Source organism: Carex rostrata, chromosome 12 (assembly GCF_964058835.1).
Source record: "Carex rostrata chromosome 12, lpCarRost1.2, whole genome shotgun sequence".
In the NCBI taxonomy this organism is placed as follows: Eukaryota; Viridiplantae; Streptophyta; class Magnoliopsida; order Poales; family Cyperaceae; genus Carex; species Carex rostrata.
The window spans coordinates 10,942,141-10,964,498 of record NC_135929.1 but is presented as its reverse complement, the minus strand read 5'-3'; the positions used below and the strand labels follow the sequence as shown (position 1 = coordinate 10,964,498).

At 33.7% G+C, this 22,358-nt stretch overlaps 1 protein-coding gene across 1 annotated transcript in view; it reads right to left on the bottom strand.

Annotated features, from left to right (window-relative positions):
- Positions 1–9,358, bottom strand: part of LOC144562542 (uncharacterized) — a 294,211-nt gene extending 284,853 nt beyond the window's left edge. The window contains exons 1-4 of the mRNA XM_078311733.1: positions 8,991–9,358; positions 8,655–8,765; positions 8,197–8,339; positions 79–1,971 (exon numbers count right to left, since the gene is read on the bottom strand). Coding sequence (XP_078167859.1) covers positions 79–1,953 — 1,875 coding nt within the window. The 5' untranslated portion in view covers positions 1,954–1,971; positions 8,197–8,339; positions 8,655–8,765; positions 8,991–9,358. The remainder of the gene's footprint in view (positions 1–78; positions 1,972–8,196; positions 8,340–8,654; positions 8,766–8,990) is intronic.
- Between the last annotated feature and the right edge of the window lie 13,000 nt (positions 9,359–22,358).

Sequence of the window (22,358 nt, the reverse complement as noted above, 5' to 3'; positions counted from 1 at the left end):
GTAGGTATTGAGTGGTTTTGACAAACATAAAAAAAAAAGTTTCAGAGTAGTTTTGACAAACATAAATGTTGTAAATACCTGGATATTGAGTGGTCCAATGAAGTCGTCAACACTGGCCTTTAACTTGGCTTTGTTTTGATTGTTGTCAGCCTTGTCCTTAATCCAACAACTCCCATCATTGGGGAATTTATCGGGTCGGGGACATCCCACATATTCCACGTAATTTAAATTCGGAAATAAGCCCCTCACCTCTTCCCAATCGGTTGAAACCAATTTTTTTAAGAACCTGAGGCGCAACATCTCCACTTTCCAGTTCTCATGGGAAGGAATTTTTGTAAGGTCCCCACCTCTTATATATAATTTCTTCAATTTTGTCAGTTCGGCACAGTTCATCAGCTTTGATACATCATCTTCGGGATAACATCTGATATCCAACTTTTCAAGATTCTTTGGTAAAGAGTAGTCTGGTATCTTATATTTTCCCCACGTAATTGTTAATATCAAAAGGCTGTTCAGAGAATTAAAGCCACTTAAAACTTCGGGACTCATGTCAGTGGTAGTTCTAATGCTCAGCTTCTTGAGGTTAATCAATTTTGAAAGATCACCTAGCTGGCATGACTCATTTTTTTTTCCCACTCTGCCAACTAGAAAGCCCTTTAACACCTCCAAATTACAGAGCTCAGATATCCACTTTGGCATATGATCTAACAGAAAGCATCCCGAAATATCTAAAACCATCAGCTTATTGAACCAGCTTTCTTGGGGTAATTCCCATCCAATTAATTTCTTGAACCTAGTACGATGGGATAATTTTTTTTTTAATGTGGACCTTGGTTGCTGTGGTAATTTCATCAGATTATGACAAGACCTGAGATCTAGTATCATCAGGTTTTCTAGTTTCCCAATGGATTCAGGAATCTCTTCTAACCCCGAAATCCCTCGCAGGCTAAGGTAGGTCGTCTTTTGACTCTCTTCACTCAACTTTTTTAATAGGTTGGGATTTTCAATCTCAATGTGGTCAATTGACATTTTTTTCTTAGGCCCAGTTTCATTGGCATTGTTGTCAGCCTTCACTTCTGTGTAACGCCAACTTCCTAGGTGAACCACCTGCAACTCTTTGTTTACGGGGACATTGTCGACATTAAGGTACTTCTTGCCTAGATTTATATGTACTTTCTTGTTGAACCATTCCCCAAAAAAGGGCGAACTGGAGTGTTCACTACAGTCAAAACTAAAGATGACATTACTCGCATTGGGGGACAACAACCATTTGTGTACTGTACGGTTGATGATGCATTGGTTGATTACTTGATTTTGCTTTCCGTTATGTACGGATTCGAGGAAACCTTTCTCCTTCAGACCAAAATAGATTGTGTTACCATCCATCTTAGTTTTTTCTCGACTAGTCCGAGGTAAAAGCCCTAGAACAATCCACCAGTAAATCACAAATCTCTTATCCAGTTCTGTGTTTTCTGGAAAAGTGCCAAGGCTATACAGGCAAAGAATGGAATGGACGTCCAACTCTAAAGTTAGATCTTTAAAATCCGTGAACAATTTACTCCCTTGATTACTTCTACTGGGTTCTGTGACTTCAAGACGCAAATTAGGTGCCTTCTCGGGTATATATAAAAGCTTATCAAGAATATCACTTAGTATGCTCTTTACAGTGTTTTCTTTCATTTCATCCCATTTCTCATTATGATCAATCCAGGAATCAATCTGTCTTTCTATCTTTCCAAAGAGACCAATTAGCTCCCAATCCCATTTTTGTATGCCACCAGTTCTATCTTTTGTCTTTAAAACTATTGTTCTAATTTGGTCGATGGTTGTCGCCATCTGCGAGTTCTCAGAAACATTGATCTCCTTGGTTAAGTTATTAAGGCGTTTCAGTAGTGGTCCAATGAAGTCTACAACACCGGCCTTTAACTTGGCTTCGTTTTGATTGTTGTTCATTGCAATGGTTTTTCAGACCTAAGAAACAACATTTTTTCTGTTGAGGTTAGAGGCTGAATATATTATATATAGCATGCATAATAAAATCCTTTCTAAATTAATATGCTTAGTCAAAATCTATACTGTGACAGTTTTGATAGTATATATATGGCAAATTAGATAATATTAGTCTAAGATTTATCAAATTTATGACCTTCAACGAAAAAATATTTTGTAAAATTTATGGTTCTTAATTTAGTTGAATAATTTCACTTATCCTTGGAATGCTAAATTTATATATTTATTAATGAAAAGTACAGTTCCAAGAATTGAAGTTGTCATAAATTCAAATCGGAATCAGAACCAGAATCGATTACTTGACTGTTGAATCAGAATCGAATAAATCGGCCGGAATCGGCGGAGTCAGATCGGAAACTCTGATATTTTTAGCAACTTATTTTGTACTACACAAATAGAAAAAAAAATTGATTAAAAATAATTTGTCAACAAAATTATGTTAAGATAAAATATTACACTAAAATAATCCACTAATATTATATAATACAAGCATTATAACCAAAACATTTTTTTTTACTGTCAAAAGCTCTGACGAAATGACTGAATCATCTTGTTATTCTCTGTATTAAAATATAAAAGAGGATATTCCTGTACTGATTCAAATAATAAAGACATTAATATGACGGCCATTTTTATTAATATCCCAAAAAAAAAAAAAATTTTAAAAATGCCCCTGTGTAAATTTTTTTTTTATTTATGCCCTGACTGCCAGACCCTGGGGCGCCCCATAAGACTAGTGAGGCGCCAGACCCTGGGGCGCCCCATAAGGCTAGTGAGGCGCCAGCCCCCCGGGCGCCCCACGGTTCTTCTATTTTTTATTTTTTATTTTTTTTTAGAGATCTTAGTATTTTGATTTAAATAATTTTGTGAAGAACAAATTTTCTTGTTTAGAGTGTATGCCAAAAAATAAGACAATAGTTGATTTGAAGTATATTTTCAAAAACTAAATTATTGATTTGATTCCTTAAAATTTATATGCATACCAAAATCATTAACCATAGACAATAGTTGATATGTAATATAAACTCAAAAGGATCGAATCAATTAGAAGAAGGTTATATTATGGTTTCCACTAATTTTATGGCCTTCTTTTTCAGTTACTGCATTAGTTTATGCGTCAACTTTTATAGGTATAAATACTTGAGAAATAAGAGATTAATACTTGCAAAGAAAGATATTAATATTTTCATGCGTAACTTGATATGATGATCCTCTCTTTTCAGTCCTCCAATAGTCTCCTCGTCAATATTCCTCTAATGAAGTAGTGGGGATTGATACATGGACTAAAATGCAAAAGTAATTGACCAGCATGTAGAACATTCAAAAATATACATAATTGATATAAAGTTCAACTTATTTGGATTTTTCTACAGTTAGTTGTAAATTTTCAAAGTTTAATTTTCGAAAAAACTTTAAACAGCCATAACTTTGGCTAGAAAAGTTGGATTTACGATTACGAGCACTTTTCGGAAAGGGGAGGACGAGACGGATCCGATTTTGCCTCGGTGGTACACCAGGTATCGTCGTATCAGAAGCATCAGAATTTCAAAAAAATGTCGTTTAGTGTCTCAAAAATCCAGTTTAAGTTTTCGTTCGACGGTAGGTATTAAAAAACAGCGATTTTCAAACCATCTTAATAATATAGTAAAAAAAATAAAAAAAAAATGTAAAATTTGGTCTCCATCAATATTTTAATATAGATTAAATATCTAACGGTTTAGATTGGATATTTGGACTTCGAAACTAGAGATATGAGCACGAATTAAAATGCCCCGTTTAATTCATGAAGTAGCATAGCCTTACTCTACATGTATATATATGTACATGTATATATATGTATATGTATATGTACATATTTATACATATATACATATATTATAAAAAAAATTGTATATATGTATATAGAGATAGGATAATATGCTTTCGGTAGCATATGAGCCGAAATACACACGGTCCAAATTTGAAATTTTAAAATCCAAACGGTCAATCCGAACCGTTCATCTTCTTCTCCATATTAATATCTGCTTGGAGACCAAATTTTACATTTTTCTGAATTTTTTTTACTATTTATTAAGTATTTTACAAAATTGTTGATCCAACGGTGGCTGCACAAAACAGTAAAACCGTTGGATTAGTGATTTTCAAAGTGGCTTAATAAATAGTAAAAAAATTCAGAAAATTGTAAAATTTGGTCTCCAAGCAGATATTAATATGGAGAAGAAGATGAACGGTTCGGATCGACCGTTTAGATTTTGAAATTTCAAATTTGGACCGTGTGTATTTCGGCCCATATGCTACTGAAAGCACATTAGCATATCTCATGTATATATGTATATGTTTATATGTGTATGTGTGTATATGTATATGTGTATGTGTGTGTATGTGTATATATGTGTGTATATGTGTATGTGTGTGTGTGTATATGTGTATGTGTGTGTGTGTATGTGTATATGTGTATATATTATACATATATTATAAAAATTGAAAAAAAAAAGAGATCAACAAGTTGTTAAAAAAAAATACAACTATTGTCTTATTTTTTGGCATACACTCTAAACAAGAAAATCTTTTCTTCACAAAATTATTTAAATCAAAATACTAAGATCTCTATATAAAAAAAAAAAAAGAACCGTGGGGCGCCCGGGGGGCTGGCGCCTCACTAGCCTTATGGGGCGCCCCAGGGTGTGGCGCCTCACTAGTCTTATGGGGCGCCCCAGGGTCTGGCGGTCAGGGCATAAATAAAAAAAAAATTTACACAGGGACATTTTTAAAATTTTCTTTTTTTTTAGGGATATTAATAAGAATGGCCGTTAATATGATAACAATCAAATTTTTGCTGAAATTACTTGAAGAAATAGAACTTATATTATCTAATCCTAAAATAAAATAATAATAAACTAACTAATATTTACAAAAGAAATACTTCTTTTCTTAATTTCTACATTTATATTTTCATAACAATAAAATTTTTAGGTTAATCCCAAATTCTCATCCTTTACTGTAGTCAAATAAAACAAAATAATAATAAAAAAAAAACCAGTCGAGTGTCAACAGCTGTACACAATGCACTCTTGTCTCTATTCACTTATTCAGTAAAACATTACAAATTCAAAACAATCTCTTTCGGATCACTTATCTATATGAACATGGTCTACTGTGAAACAATTATATTGTCAAATATAACAGTACACCTCACGTACACCCAGTCTATCTAACATTTATAATTCTTTAAAAGCTTCTTCTCTGGCCAGAGTCGCATCTATGACATCCATGGAAAAATACAAATTGGTTTGATTTAACTATCAAAACGGTTTAAGTTGGCTCTAAACCCAAGAGAAATAGAGGAAATTTGGCCGACTGTTTCGATTTATCGTCAATTGTATCATTTTTCTTCACATAACTCGCAAAACCGAGTTAACTCGAGAAAAATCGGTTCGCCTCCGGCCGATTCCTATCTGACTCGGCCGAGTCAACTCAGAATCGGCCAATTTTCCAAACCACGATTCAAATTTGAATATTTTACAACAATGCCGATGGTCTAGGTTCTAGTACAAACAACATCATACATATTACATATTGTTGCTTTGTCTTTTGTGCTGCTGTGAACAAGTTAAATTCTATTTCAAATGCTGATCCGACAAATTTTGATTAGTCTGTCCAGATTTCTTCCTAAAATTCTTTGGAAATCTTTTTTTTAAGACTAAAAATATTGCTGTGAAGGTTTACAAATTTTGCATGTCTTTGAGTATGATACATTCTGATTAGTCTGTCCAGATTTCTTTCTAAAAAGACTTTGGAATGTTTTTGTAAGCATGGTTTCTGAAACTCGGAATCAGAATTGGAATTGGCTGAATCGGCTGAAATCGGTTGAATTGGATCGAAAATTTGAATTTTTTTGTCAGAAGTTTGGTTTCTACTAAATAATAGGAAAAAAAATGGTAAAACATTAATTTGTTAAAAAACAAAGGTAGTGCTAAAAAATAAAAATAATTTGCTAGTCTTAATATTAATCCCTATAAAATAACAAAAAAATGAAAAATAAAATAAAATGGAGGTATCCATAAAAAAGAAATGGAGAGGAAAAGAAATAAGAGGAAAAGAATTAGGAAAAAAGGCAGCGAATGGAAGTGCTTCTATTTCTATACACAATGGATCCTCGTTGCTCCTGGTTCACGATGGTCCAAATGGTTTTTCTATTTCTATACACAATAAAACAATACACCATGTTTATTTAAAAATATAAATATAGTTGTCTTTCTTCCTCTAGAGATCGCTTCGATCATTTTCTTCCCGAATCAGACCACCCTTCTTTTTCTTCCCAAATTCATGACTATTCCTATGTAAACCCAAATTGATGTAAAAAATGTCTAGAATCGGGTGAGGCTCGGTCTGACTCGGATGAAACTCCCCTGACTCGACTTGACTCGGCCTGAAAATCGGATAAATCGGCCGAGTCAAACATTGTTCAACCGAGTTTTGATGAAAAATCCACATGGGTTTGAGACTCGGGTAAAATTAGAATCGGACCCGACCGATACCAAGTTCACTCGGCCGAGTTTCCAAACCATGTTTGTAAGATTAAAAAAGTCTGCTATAAAGTTCTATAAACTTAGCATGTATATCATACATTATTTGTTTTATATTTAACTGTTCAATATTTGTGCACATGTCTCGTTAGCTTAATTTCTTTGATATCAAAAGTATAGATTAGAGAATTCTTAAGAGGAAACTTATTTGCCTAATCGTGATCAAGGTGAAAACGAATATTTCGGAGAAAGTAGTGGCTTACTGCTTTACGAATGAACAGCTAGAGATGCTACTTTTACCCGATTACTCGGATCCGACTCGGAACCAAATCGGATCCGATTAATTTGGATAGGGTATGATTTAAAAAATATAACCGGTTAAATTATGGGTATGGTTACAAAATTAATAATTTAATATCCGATCTGGATCCGAACCGGAACCGATACTGTAATGGGTAGGATATGGGTTTCATTTAATTATCCGACCCATAACCGAACCCGACCTGATACCCGTATAAATACCCGATAAAACGTATATTAATAACTATTAATATATAAAAAACACAACTTTGCATATTAATTTTTGCATAAGTCGTGGTGAGCCTAGTACTTTTTTGAATATGAAAAAATAGAATGCAGTGACATATTCATTATGTTTATACACATAGATGGATGTCAAATTTATTTCTTCTATAACAGCCGCATTAATTTTTTAAATAAAATTTATTACTATTAATATATCATTCAATGTTTGCCTTGATATCCTGTGCATAATAATGGAAATTTATTGCTCTCATTGATATGTCATTTCTACAAATTATTAGTATTCCATTCATAAATTTTTTTAACCATAGAAAACGAATATTTTGGAGAAAGTAGTGGCTTACTGCTTTACGAATGAACAGCTAACTGACAATATCTATAATTGCAAAATGTTCATGAGATTTCGATATGGAGCTCATGCATGCGGTTAAGCTAATATGAATACAAACAAATTTGCTATTTGGTGGTTAAAAAATGCCAGCAACTAATTGTGTTTTATTAATCCTCCAAATTATTAAAGCCAAAATAAAATAATGGGACTTTGAGGTTTCAAATTCAGAAATATATTTTCAAGATTGGTCGCATTTTTTTTTCCAGAATGTCTCTTAGTACTCTTCGATGGACAAAAAAAAATTCAATGGTATTATTTTTCCAAATATAAACTGAATTATGTTGGTAGTCAAATGTAATATAGAAGTATGTTGAAAGTCTTATTTATAGTGTTTTATGCTGTCAGGAAAATTCAAATTCGTATTTAAGTCAAAAGTATAGAAATGTACGTTTATGTAATATGTGAAGTGTTTCATGCATGCTAGGTAACATTTTATTGTAAGTGTGAAAGAAGAGAGTAACACAAATTTCTAATATTAATATATAATTCAAAATTTCTGAAAATACAAATGTTCTCTCTTACTTTGACTAATAAATTGTCACTAAACTCGATTTCGATATTGAATGATTGAAACAATTTGAATCCAATAGTTACTTTCATAAAATATGATACCATCACTAGTAATCGTAAAGGTACTCATTCTATATTAACAGAAGTAACTATATATATAAAAAAAAATTGATTAAAAAATTGAGAAGGTTATAATAAAACACACAAAAAAATTACCTTGTAAGATATTAGTGTTCCTCTTGTATTCAAGAATCTATAAGTTGTTGCTCTAGCTTTCCGTGAATTTCTTTTTGTTGATCTAATCTTCTAATTCAGTAATTCTCTGTTAACTCTTAGAGATCGACTGAAGAAAGTATCTCCTGTGAAGGGCAAGTAATAACTCTTAGTATTATATGTTTATTTTCGATGGACAAATTAAGCAAAGTTGATGGTATAATTAATGTTGGAAACATAAACTTAATTAAGTTATTACCCATTGGTTAAACCAGTAGTAACAACAAAAATAAAATAATAAAAATTGGAAGCCAATAATAACAGTAACAGTACTCATTAGATATTATTAGAATTAATAGAAGTAATGATGAAATGATTTACTAAATTCAAAAATTGTGAAGGTTATAAGAAAACTCAGAAAGATGAACACAAGAAAGAAAAGTTTTTAGAGATAAGATCACCTCAGGTATTCACGAATCTCCAAGTTGTTGCTCTAGTATTTATTTCTTTGTACTGATTTTCTAATTCTCCATTAACACGTAACACTGGGCACTAAAATTTGTGCTCGAATTCTGCAATAGCAATGGTCAAATATATAATTTGCCTCTGTGTCGTCAACATCCAATACTGAAATTCATTAATGTAAAAGATAAATACAAATATTTCAATGAAATTACCAAAGTTCGAACTGAGAGTGAGAAGAGAAAGGGAGGATGGGAGAGAGAGCAAATGAGAGAGATCTTGCTCCAATTCAAAGAAGATAAAATAAAATAAAAAATAATGAAATAGAGAGAGACCTCTTGCTCAAGAGAGAACCTTCAAGAGAGAAGCATCAGTGACCAAGAAGCAAATGCTATTATTGTTTGTATCATTATATCCTTGAACGAATCTGGATCCAGTTTAAACAGCGGGACAACATGGTTATTTTATTGGGCCTTCCCATTCGCTTCCATTTAAGTTCTCGTTATCACCAGAGCAACTTTCTGGGTAGCTACAGCTAAAAAAAACAAAATAAAAAAATAAAAAATAAAAAATAAAATAAAATTTCGGCAAAGATAGCATGATTATTTTTTCGTCAAATATAGCTCATATTTATTTATTATTATTATTTTTGTACAACAAGCCAAGTATATTAAATAGGGATCGACTAACAATCTCTTTCATTTTGTCTCCTAAACGTCTCCCTGGTTAACTGATGCGTAAAGTATGATGGAGACCAATAACTACTTGAGGGATTGTCTATATTTGAAAAAAATTATAATTGGCGCCCGCATGTATAGATACTTATGCACACAAAGATATTACTATATATTATATTAAGTGTTCATATCTAAGATGTCAAGTGTTTAAAAATGGACATCAACTTTCTTTTTTCTCTAATCACACAACTGTCTTTTACATGTTTTTAAAAGTGTGTTTTTTTTTCTCTGTTTAATCTCGTCAATATTTCTAATGATCTGTGAGAATTTGTCAATTCAGTCATGGCTGCTTAACCATGAGTAGCTCCTCAAAGTAGTTGAAACCAAGCTCCACTTTGAATTTGATGTTGTCAATCTAAAACCACAAATGTTTTCTACATAATTTTTTGTTTTCAAATGAGATCCACGATCAATTACTTTTGGATTTTTTTCATTGTTCAAAAGTTTATACCTTGGCGTGCAAGTATTCATGCATTGTCAAGTATTCATCTCTAATATGTCAATTATTCTTCTTTAAAATATCGGCTATTCATACTTACTCATTAAAATGTGAATATACATGTTTAAAGTATTAATGAGAAATTCATAGACATATCTTGGGCATTAACTACCTGAGGTACCACTACCAATATGGGACCGCAAACGTCGCTTGAAAAGCGAGCACGATAGGGACCACATGCAGAAAACCAAGGACAAGTGAATGCGCAATGACCATCACAAGTGTCCGTGTTGTAATTGTTATAAACATTTATTTCTAAAATATCGAGTATTCCTAAGAAACCTCTAAATGTGTTCCATTCATTAACTACCTGGGAGGCCACTACCTACATGAGGGGGACTGCAGACGTCACTTGAAAGCGACAACTACGGAGACCACAAGCGCCAAAGCGCGCGTAACTACTGCACAATCACCGGCAGATTTAAATTTTTCATGTGGTGCCCATGAAAGTTGTAATATTATTTTATAAGGCTAGACACTAGTACATAACATGTGACTATACATGGCATATTATATGTGGGTGCGAAAAAAAAATTCACATTAACAATGTGTTACAGGAGGAGGCACTCACGTGAAAAAAAGCTCCAACATACACACATGATCTGAAAGTTTTGAACCATGTCCAGAACTGATGATTATTTGTACATTGTTTAATTATACTGAACCGTTTATAATTGTACTACTTCATACACGATATTTTCTTTAAAAAAAATTGTGTATTCTTTTTCTTAGTTTTCAAAAACAGTTTCTTTACTTCAAGTCATGTACGATTCATTCACGCCTCTCTGGTGTGTATTTTAGGTGTAATTATTTTGGGTCTAATTTGTACATTTTTTCGCTTTAAATTTAAAAAACCTAAATACGCAAAGAAGATTGAATTGCAAGTGCACAATCTATATTGTAGTAAATAAGGTATCGATCCAAAGACTAAGGCAATTGTATTTTCTATTTTAACTAAATTAAAACTAAATAAATGCAAGTAACAAGGGAGAGTTTTGTTGCAAAGTAACTAAATTTGGGTTCAAAACTTGAATAAGTTGGTTTGTAACAAGAAACTAAATTAAAATATAAATAAAAGTGGTTTTGTAAATCAAGATAACGAAGTCTAAGGATTTTTGGTCTACAATCACTTGGTCATTCTATTTACTTTTGATTCTATGATTCCGGGGGTAATTTAATTGTATAATTACTATTATTAGTCCAAATATATAGGACCTGCCAGCAACAATTTTGCCGCAAGAACTCCCGGTCTTTGAGAACATAACAGTTCTCACTGTTTTTATCTGTTGGTATTCAGTTTTACAAATTAAAACCTGGATCATAAAGAGTTGTCCATAGTTGACTAAGCTTGTAATAGTATAACATGAGAATTGTGTAAGTTCTTAATTTTTTCAAATATGAATTATTTATTAATTATTGATATTTTGTAAAGATCTTTTTGTTGTTTAATTATTATTATTGGTTCATCATTTCTTAAGTTGTGTTAAATTATTGTGTTAACAGGCAGTGATTCATAAAAAAAGTGTCCGGTGCAATTTGATTAACAAATGTATGTATGCGATTCGTCTTAAGCCATATATCACATTAAAAAAAAAAAGGAAAAGAAAAGTAAAATTCGCACTTACATGAGGTAAATGAAATCAATATCTTTAGTTGTTTCTCATTTGTTTGAATATGTAAAAGTAAAAGAAAGTATGATGAAGTGGAACGTGGAATTCGCTTTTGCTATTCAACATTCATTTTCATGTCGGCTCTTTGGATTCTTTTTTTTTTGAGTAAGGCTCTTTGGATTCTTTAACTGGTATTATTGTGCAGCATCTGTCATATTTATTTTGAATCCTATAGTAATAGTTAAATTAATTGCAATTGGATGGTGAGTTATACATACATATTAGTCTATTTACTACACAATCCGTGAGCAATGAGGATACAAATCATCTGGTTTAAATTTAGGCCACAGAAAATCATTCTTTTTTTTTTACAATGTTGGTAGAAGCTACCAAACCAAAAATGAAAAAAAATAATAAAAATTACATCCATTGCCTCTCCTTGCACCCTTTCATATCCATCTCAATTTGTCCTTACAAAATTTCATTCACAAAATTTCCTCTTCATAAATTCGATCAACTAAATTCATTGAAAGCAACACCTTATTTCTAAAGACTTTCTCATTTATTTGCTTCCACACAAATCACATAGTTATGCTAAACCATAAAATCCAACATCTTTCATTTTGAATTCCAGCTGCACACAGAAAATCATTCTCAATGACGCGTGCAGTAAGTCGGTAAATAAAGTCGATTTAATTGGTACCAATTTCCTGCCCGTGGTACGGTGTGGGCCTCTGTGCCTTGTCTTACATTTTCTTATGAAGGCTATGGTAATTTGCATATTACATGTGAGGCTATGGTAATTTAACACAAAAATATAGATTCATGAACTCACATTTTCATATGAGGCTATGGTAATTTGCATATTACATAATGACACACGCTATATACTAATATTTTCATTTTTGAAACCTAAACAGTCGATTTGGATTTATGCAACATTCTCTTAGCTAGTATCACTACTACAAAAAAAACACTTTTATATCGGTTGAAATTGCGTTCCACCATCGAATTTTGAACTGATGCATATCACCCCGATAGGAAATGTACACACATATGCTATCGAATCAAAACAGATGGCGTTAATCAATATACCATCGGCAGTGCACGTTTGGCCATCGGGTTTGACGAACCCAACACCATCGCTTTCGTTTCGCCAACTGACATCAAATATGATTAACGCTATCTACTGAATTTCAGTAGCCGAGGTCAATAGTGTGTTGCACCATCTGTTTTATATGTGTTGGGTTGCCCCATATTTCGTCAACCGACGGCAAATATGATTAACACAATGATTACTGGATTCGGGTATCCGCTCAAGATTGCCCCATATTTCCATAACAACTATGACTCCCTCAGGCCCTGTTCGGCTGCACAGTGGGAATGAGAATAGGAATGGGAATAGAAAAAGTTTGAACTGAAATTTACTGTTCACGTGAGAAAAAAAAATTCAGTCTGAGTGAATTGTTTTTTTCCAACGTGAACAGTATTTTCGGAATTACATCCGAACAGGCTCTCAGAGTGTTGATCGCCTGTGGGCCACCAAACACTATCCCTCGCCATCTCTGATTGACAGTAGAACCCAACCGCAAGATATTTAACCAAAGTTCCCTGAGAAGTTAGAAATTAGAAAACCACCCTTATAGCCTTGGAGAACTCCAAATAAAATCAAATAAATTCCATAAAAACTAGAAGAAAGCTAATAAACCCAAATAAATTTCTTAAAATCACGCATAAACTAAAATAAATTCAAGAAAATTTACAAACCCAAACTCAAAACCTAAATACTTAACGTACAAAATATGTTTCTCAAAATCTTTATCATTTATCAATCATGAAATAATAAAATAATATTAGACATTTATTAATGAAGGGTAAATTTCCACAATCTTTCTTATGGGAGCCCTACCACAATCTTTTCTCCATAGATGGGTCCCCTCCCTCGCTGTCTCTTGGAGGTACTCATTTTCTTGGTTTTCTATGAATTAAGCAGCACTGGAGAAAGAGAAACCAATCACATACATGTGTTTTTAAAGAGTAACTGGACTTATCCTTTCTTATGAAATGGAGTGAAATTTCTTACGATTAAAGACAAGCTTTGTTGGCCGACAATTCCAAGTGGCGAGCAGTCTCTCAAGTCTGAGTCGTCGCCTTCAGAGCTCAGAGTGGACCCCATAATTAATGAATGCTTCATTTCCTCCGAATTACCGAGGCACTGGAGAAATCAATCACCTCAGCGTTTAAAGGTAAACTGGACTTGTCCAATTTTTAGGAAACGGAGAAAATATTGCTCATTATTGACCGAGTCGTCCCCTTCAGTTCAGATTAGGGGTGGTAGAGGTTGGCAAAAACCCGGGTCGGGTATACCCGCCCGTACCCGCCGCCCGGGGTATCCGTGCCCGAGCTCGGGTATGGGTCGGGTACTCAGGTACGCGGGTACGGGCAAAAACCGGATCGGACCCGTTATTTTGGACCAATACCCGACCATATCCTACCCGAGTTTACCCGTACCCGACTAAACCCGCACCCGACTAAACCCGTACCCGACTACCCGAGTACCCGTACCCGTATACCCGAGCACTGTTCATCCCATTTCAAAATTCAAAAAATCTGATTTTTTTTCCCCCCAAACCAACAAAAAAAACCAGAAAAAAATAGGAAAAAACCAGAAACAACCAGAAAAAAACCAAAAAAAACCAACAAAAAAACAAAAACAAAAAAACCAGAAAAAAAAAACAGCAAAAAAAAAAAACCAAAAAAAACCAAAAAAAAACCAACAAAAAAACCAGCAAAAAAAAAATAAAAAATACCCGTACCCGCCATACCCGTACCCGTACCTGCCTTACCCATCAAGGGTACACGGGTAAGGACATAGGACGGGTAGGGTATGGGTTTTGAAAATTATACCCACCATACCCGTACCCGAATACCCTTGTACCCGAGTATACCCGTACCCGAGACGTACCCGTACCCGAGACGGGTATACCCGGGGTACCCGTACCCGCCCGAGTTGCAACACACTAAGGGGTGGCAACGAGCGGTTAAAGAGCGAGCTAGGTTACACTCAAACTCGGCTTGTTGGTGTATGAAGCTGGGCGAGCGAGTTTGAATTTCAGGTCCCGGGCTAAAACTATTGCTCAAGACCGACTCGTGGCTTGTCCGAACGAACCGAGCTAGCTCGTTACTAACTTGGTAGATTTATAAATTTGTATATTTTCTTTTCTGCTATATCTTAAATTACATCTTATCAATTATGGCTAAAACAAAATAATATTTATATGACTAATTATTGAGGAATACTCTTAATTCAATTGTAATTAAGCAAATCAACTATTATAAATTAACTTTACAGCTAAATTCATACATATAAATATATCAAAATCCTAAATTCTTACAAACATATTCACAGAATAAATTTATGCATACCAAATCAAACAAATTCATACAAATTAACTTAATTGCTTATAATTAATTCACACATATTTCATACAAAATTACCAATAAACTTAAACACAGTCCAAAGTGCAATTGCCATAACATTGGCTATAACATTCATAAATCATAATATCTCCAATTTGAAGTTAACGGATCCGATTAAACTATTAAACTATGTATATTAAATAGCCGTTAACGACTGAGCTGGCTCGTGCCGAGTCAGGCCAAACTCAAACTCATTAATTCTGGCTCGAGTATGTAGCGAGCGAGCTAATTTTAACTTGATCCACTAACGAACGAGCTATTACCGATCGAGTCACAGGTGAATACCAAGCGGGCCACGAGCCTCGAGCTTTTTTGCCAGTCCTAGTTCAGATGGGCTCCACTCACCCAACATCGCATTAAGCAGGATCTGTCTTTGAATTTGACTAATGAACTAAATATTAATGAGCATTAGAAGTGCACCATAAATAGAGTATTAATTTTGCCCGCCTAGGGCAGCCCGTACCTTGCCCGCCCGTACCCTATGCTCAGGGTATCCGTGTCCAAGTCTGGGTATAGGTCAGGTAAATGGGTATACAGGTACGGACAAAAACCAGACCGGTCACAATTTTTTTGGCAAATACCCGATCCTACCCAGACCGACCATACCCGTACCCGACCTTACCCATACCCTACCTTACCCCTATCCGGGTACCCGTCTACCCTTACCCATAACCGTACCCTTATACCCGATCCACTTTAATTCAAAACCCAAATTCCAAATTTCCCTCCACCCGGTTCAAGTTCCATCTGGACCCGACCGGATGGGACATTATTATTATTATTATTATTTTTTCTGTTATTCTTTTAAAATTTAAATTTTATCCCTCCAATTAAATTTCTTTAAATACCCCTCTCTTCCAACCTTCATTTTCACATCTCCATCTCAATACTCAATATCTATATTCTCTCATTCTCTCAATCTATATTGTTATTATTCTCAAATTTTAAACTTATTATTTAAAAAAATATATAGTTGTAAATTTAATTTCTTCTACAAATACGCAAACGGAATTACGAAGGTATCGAAATTACGAAGTTCGGCACCTCCCGCAAGATTTTTCCGCGAAATTTAAAGGTTATATTTATTTTATGTTAGATTTATTTTTGTAGAGTAAATTTAGTTTATGCTTGATTTATTGGATGTTAAGTAATTAGATTTGTTAGATTTATTGAATATGTTAGATTTATTTAGTTTATGTTAGATTTGTTAAATGTAAAGTAATTAGATTTGTTTTGATGTTAGATTTTATTTTTGAAATTCGGATTTATTTTTCATAGGTTTAAAAAATATGTTATATTTATTTTTGAAAATATGTGAAGTAATTAGATTTGTTTTGAATAGGTTAGATTTTATTTTTTTCAAATTCGGATTTATTTTTAATAGGTTAAAAAAAGATGTTAGATTTATTTTTTTGAATATGATACATTAGATTTTATTTTAAAAATGTTATATTAGATTTATTTTTAAAAATGTTAGATTTATTTTGAATATGTTAGATTTATTTTTGTAAATGTTAGATTTAGTTTTAAATAGGTTAAATTTATTTTTGAAAATGTTAGAATTATTTTTAAATAGATTAGATTTATATGTTATATTTATTTTTGAAAATATGTGAAGTAATTAGATTTGTTTTGAGTAGGGTGGCAACGAGCTGTTAAAGAGCGAGCTAGGTCACACTTGTACTCGGCTTGTTAGTGTATCAAGCTGAGCGAGCGAGTTTATATTTTAGGTCCCAAACACAACTGGACCATATCACATGTTGATTTAAGGGGTACCTGCTCCTGTGGGCCTCTCTTCCTTAAACACGAGCCTACCCAAACACTACTACATCAGATCCATTGAATTATTATGTTTTTGCTTAAGGGTGTGCTCCAGAACGATACACTAAGAAAGGGGAAGTGAAATTTTTAGAGGACTTGCTCCAGAACGATACACTAAGAAAGGGGAGAGGTTGGATCCATTTTTCAATTCAACTTCTATGTTATCTAAAATGACTAGTATACCCTCATATTTTATCTGGGAGGGAAAATAGAGAAGAAGGCGTGGAAAAGGATAAAATTGGTCAATTTCGTTGGTGGGCCCCTTTTTCCCTTGGCTACCCTCCGAATTAGGGGTGACAATTTTGGGTTCCGTAGGGTGAACCATTCACCTGCTCAGCCTTCCCTTCCCTTCTGAAATTTACTTGTGGAGTAGGTGAAGTTTAAATATCTCCTCACCCTACCCTTATTGGAGCACACCCTAAGGGCGTGTTCGGATTTTACTGTTCATGTGGGAAAAAAAAAATTCACTCTGAGTGAATTTTTTTTTCCCACCTGAACAGTAAAATTTAGTTCAAAAATTTTGCAATCTCATTCCTATTCCTATTCCCGTCCGTCTGCCGAACACGCCCTAAGGTGCGACCAATGGGACATTATATTATTCTGCTTTAACTAAATCGGATATGCTCTTGTCATTCACTGATTATTATGTTTTCTCTACGTGTATTGTCCGCACTTTAACAAACACCTTCCTTTTTTCCCTGTCAAATAAAGCAAGTGATTTTGTATCTATCTGAAAAATGGAGAAAATTTTAAAAATTGTAAAATTGTGTCCAAGTACATTTTCTTATGAAGGCTACGGTAATTTGCATATTACATATGAGGCTATGGTAATTTAACACAAAAATATAGATTCATGAACTCACATTTTCATATGAGGCTATGGTAATTTGCATATTACACAATGACACACGCTATAGACTAATATTTTCATTTTTGAAACCTAAATAGTCGATTTGGATTTATGCAACATTCTCTTAGCTAGTATCACTACTACAAAAACAACACTTTTATATCGATTGAAATTGCGTTCCGCCATCAAGTTTTGAGCTGATGTATATCGCCCCGATAGGAAATGTACACACCTATGCTATCGGGTCAAAACATATGACGTTAATCAATATACCATCGGCAGCGCACGTTTGGCCATCGGGTTTGATGAACCCAATGCCATCGCTTTCGTTTCGCCAATCGACGGCAAATATGATTAACGTTATCTACTAAATTTCAATAGCCGAGGTCAATAGTGTCTTGCACCATCTGTTTTGTCTGTGTTAGCTTGGCAAATCCTAGAATTCTAGCGGGTCATTAATTTCTGGGCCGATGGTTTCTAAAAGAAATAATGGGATGACAAAATTGGAAATATATTGGTTGAACTGGTTTCTAAAAGTAGAAAATTAGCAGTTGAATTGGAGGACTATTCGGGTATGATGGCTTAGGATACCAGAACATTTCTCAAAAAATAATATACCAGTAATGAAACTAGAAGATAAATACTTTGGAAGTATTGAAAATAGTGTATTGAAAACACAGTACACCGACTGTATAGCCTAGCACAAATTACCCGCCTCTGACACTACAACAGGAAATAAATCTGTTGTGGTTCTCAATAGAATCACAGGACCCTGCTTTTCCAAATACACCCCTCTATTCTTTTAAATGCACAAATGCACAAATCTCAAAATCTATTGTTTTATGTGCACAAATCTCAAAACAAATGAATGGATATATTTGGAAAAGCAGGTCCTGTGATTCTCAAGAATCACAACAGATTTGGTACATGCAAGAGTACACATCATCTAATGCTGCTGGGCTTGTAGCCGAAATCAAAGTGGAGGCCAAGAAGCATAAAGGTGATCTGGAGAGCCAACAAACTAATGGTTCAGCACCAAGTGATTCTCTCCCTTCCAAAGAATATATGCAGAAGTTGTGTGCCAAGCGTACAAGTTCTTCAAAACATTCAAGTGCCTCTTATGTCATGATCACCCCTCGACATTTTGATCATAGCGCGACACGTATGGCTGTTCACTTGATCACAATACAACACTACACGACATGACACGAGACTAAAATCACAGCACAACATGACATGTTTTTACCACTCTATACAGAAGAATATAGTTTGGCAACACATAAAGGCCCAGTGCCTTTTTTTGATTGTATGAGAACTGATACTCGTGTTCAGAACTGCAAAATGTTTTGTGATATTTTGCAACCTTTAAAATAAAATATCACACATCATCACGAAAGAGGCCGATTCTAAATTACAACTTATATAGTTTATTTGATTAGGAAGCACGTAAGTAACTTGTCAGACTACAGGGAACGGGAATGGGAGTGCAGAGGCTATACTTATCCTATGTTTAGGCCTAGTTAATTTTGTATTAGGAACTGAGGAATTTTAATACATTACTTATCAAAGTTGGTAATGAAACAGTTCTGATTAATGCAAGCCTACAGGCATTTCTCCGCCAAAAAAAAAAAAAATAGTCAGACTACATGTGGTATTGAATACCAATATATCCAATTCTTTGCCTGCTACCTCAAAAAAGATAATTATATATATCCAATTCAAACACAAAAACAAGCTATGTTTCTTCGTATACGCTGACTAAAAGACTACTATACCACTTCGTAGAAAGCTTATATATTACAAAAACTCACAAGTAAATTTAGTTAATTTACAAATTTTGTGCTAAAAACCCGAATGTAGCTGTACGTGTGATTTGACTCTGGTAATTCAGGAGAGGGTATACTCACAGTCAATCAGACGGGTCAGGATCTCCTGACAGCTCGGTCTTTCATGAGGCTCAGCCCAACAATCTAAATCACAAAAAACAAGGTCCAAATTGAGATTAACATGTCTCACATCCTTTGCCAGAAGAATTTTTGACATTTTACAGAAAGATGCATAGGGGAAGAGCTAGAAAAATTGTTCTGTAATTTCATTTTATAAGGGGAGCTAATAGCATTAACTCTTGCAAAAAATCAGAAAATTCAAAGGACAAAAATGAAAATTTTCCATTTATTACAGTTTGCCTTCCCTCTTCTTTACTTTTTATTCAAAGACAACAGTTTGTGATCAACTTGCCAAGTGGATCTTCTGGAATTTCGAGCCTCGTCCCTTCATTAGCTACCGCATAAACTACCTAATGAAAAAATGATATTAATTATGTCACATTTTCTTACTCGCTAGACTGATTGTAGAGATCATATTCCAATTTTAATGCTTTATATGTTATTTTACATGTTTTATTGCAACCATTCATCAAAAAGTTGATTAAAATACTAATATTCCATCAGCTGTTGAAATTTACTCCCTCGAGGTATAAGCATCAGTTTTGTATTTCCACTTCTCTTCACCGTAAAAGGAAAATAAAATTAAACAAAGTAAATTTCAACATTGGCCTCCAAGCATGCCTGAATCAGTTATGAAAAACCAGCGTCAAAATGGTTGTTAATTTGCTTGGCTTAAACCTTGTACGAACAATTTGGTGCTTATTTGCAGGAGATGTGCAAAAACCAGTATATGAGTTCATTTACAAATAAACCCAATTAAAACCGTTTTTTTCATTCTCTTACTTGAACAGGAGGGATACCGTCCCAAGGCCTCTTCAAAGTGCAAAGCTCCCACATGATAAGTTGATAACTCCAAGGCTGAAAATATCACACTTCTCAGTGAAGGGCTCGTTGCGTATCAGCTCTGGAGCCATCCACTCTGGCGTCCCTGCAGATGAGCTGTCACCCATGGGCCCGCATATCATAACACTTGAGAGCCCAAAATCACAAATCTTCACCGTCGATCCAGTGCTTGTTCACCAAACAATTTGCACTCTTAAGGTCCCGATGTACTATCTTCATCCGGTGTATGCACATCAGCCCCCTTTAAATAAGCAATTTAACAAACAAGAGTTCAATAAGCATTCAAGCTATGATTTCTATTTAACATGGTTTACACTTTACAGTTGACAACATAATCATCAGCTTCAACAGAAAAAAAAGGGAAGGAATAAGGAAGTGTACTCGTATTAACAAACACACACAGGATAAAGTATACACTTCGAAAAAAACGAACAAAAATATTATACTTTGAAATTTCGAGGACCCAAATGGGAACAGCTTGAAACTTCATTGACCATCAATGGAACTCAGATTAGTTTAGAAATTTAACACGAACCTGCATATATCACGAAAAAAAAGATGCACATTCGGGCCTTCATATTTTTCAATATATTTTTAATATATAATATATCAATGTGTGTGTATTCTAAATTAGAAACAAAGAAGAAGAAGAATACAAAATTGAAATGTGTGTAGTATATATTTCTCTTATAATATGTGTGTATATATATATCCTATACATACACATGATAACACTTTTTATTTATGTTTTTTTATATCATATTATATGTCGATATTGAATTGTTGTATGATATTTGATATTAGATATTAGATTCGAATCGAGCTATTATTTGATATTATTGGTACTTAAAAATAAAGAATTAACACAGCATCAAATTGTTATTAGATATCACGATTAAAGTTAATTAAAAATACAAAATCATATAAATTTTCTATTAACATATGTCTTAATTTTTAGATAATTATTATTTTCATTGATATATTTGTTTCTTATAATATATTCCCGTTGACGGGTATGATACTAGTTATCATAATGTGTCCCCCCCCCCCCCCCAAAAAAAAAAAAAAAAAAATGCCATTCGGGCCTTCATATTTTTCCTTTTGTATATTGGCTTCTATAGTGACGTTAATTGGATATATCAAATTCCTCAAATTTGACTATTGAACAATTAATCGTTTATAAACCAGTCAAAAGTTTGATTTTTTTTTGATTTTTTTTTTAATGCCAACTTCCTATTCTACTGGAAGCACGTATATCGAAATACAACATAATTTCCATGGGTAACACAACATTGGAGCTTTCCCCAATATTGCTTCTTCACCCTTTTAATATATAGATTAATTAACAAATTGCTAAAAAAATGTCACAAGTTGTTAACTATTTTCATTTTACAAATAATTACCTAAGTCATTTGTAAAATTGATTTTTTTTTTCTTTTCAGCATGTTAGTATGCTGTGTTAAGAACAATTAAAAAAAAGATACCTGATATTATTTTTTCTTCTTCCTGCGTTAGATAGTGAAATCATTTCATCTCTTATTTGGAAGTATAATGAAATCGATACCTCCAATATTTGCGAGTAGATCAAGCCAATACAGTGACATTAGGAGGGAATGAAAATGAATGTGACTTTTATGGGAAATTGAGGTGATTTTTATGGGATATCTTTTAATATAATAACTATTTTTTTTCTCATAAATTTCGATATTATAAAATATCACAATCACTCAACAATTAATTGAGTCATCGGAGTATCATGAACGTAGAAAATTGGCCCAACAGGCCTGGAAGCAGAAAACTCAATAAGCACACAAATTCCATAGTCAGTCACCTGAAGTACCGTAGTATTTGGTTACAAATGGAGAGCGTCCGATGCAGTTGAGCAGGAAAAGGAGACAATTATAATGATCGAACGGT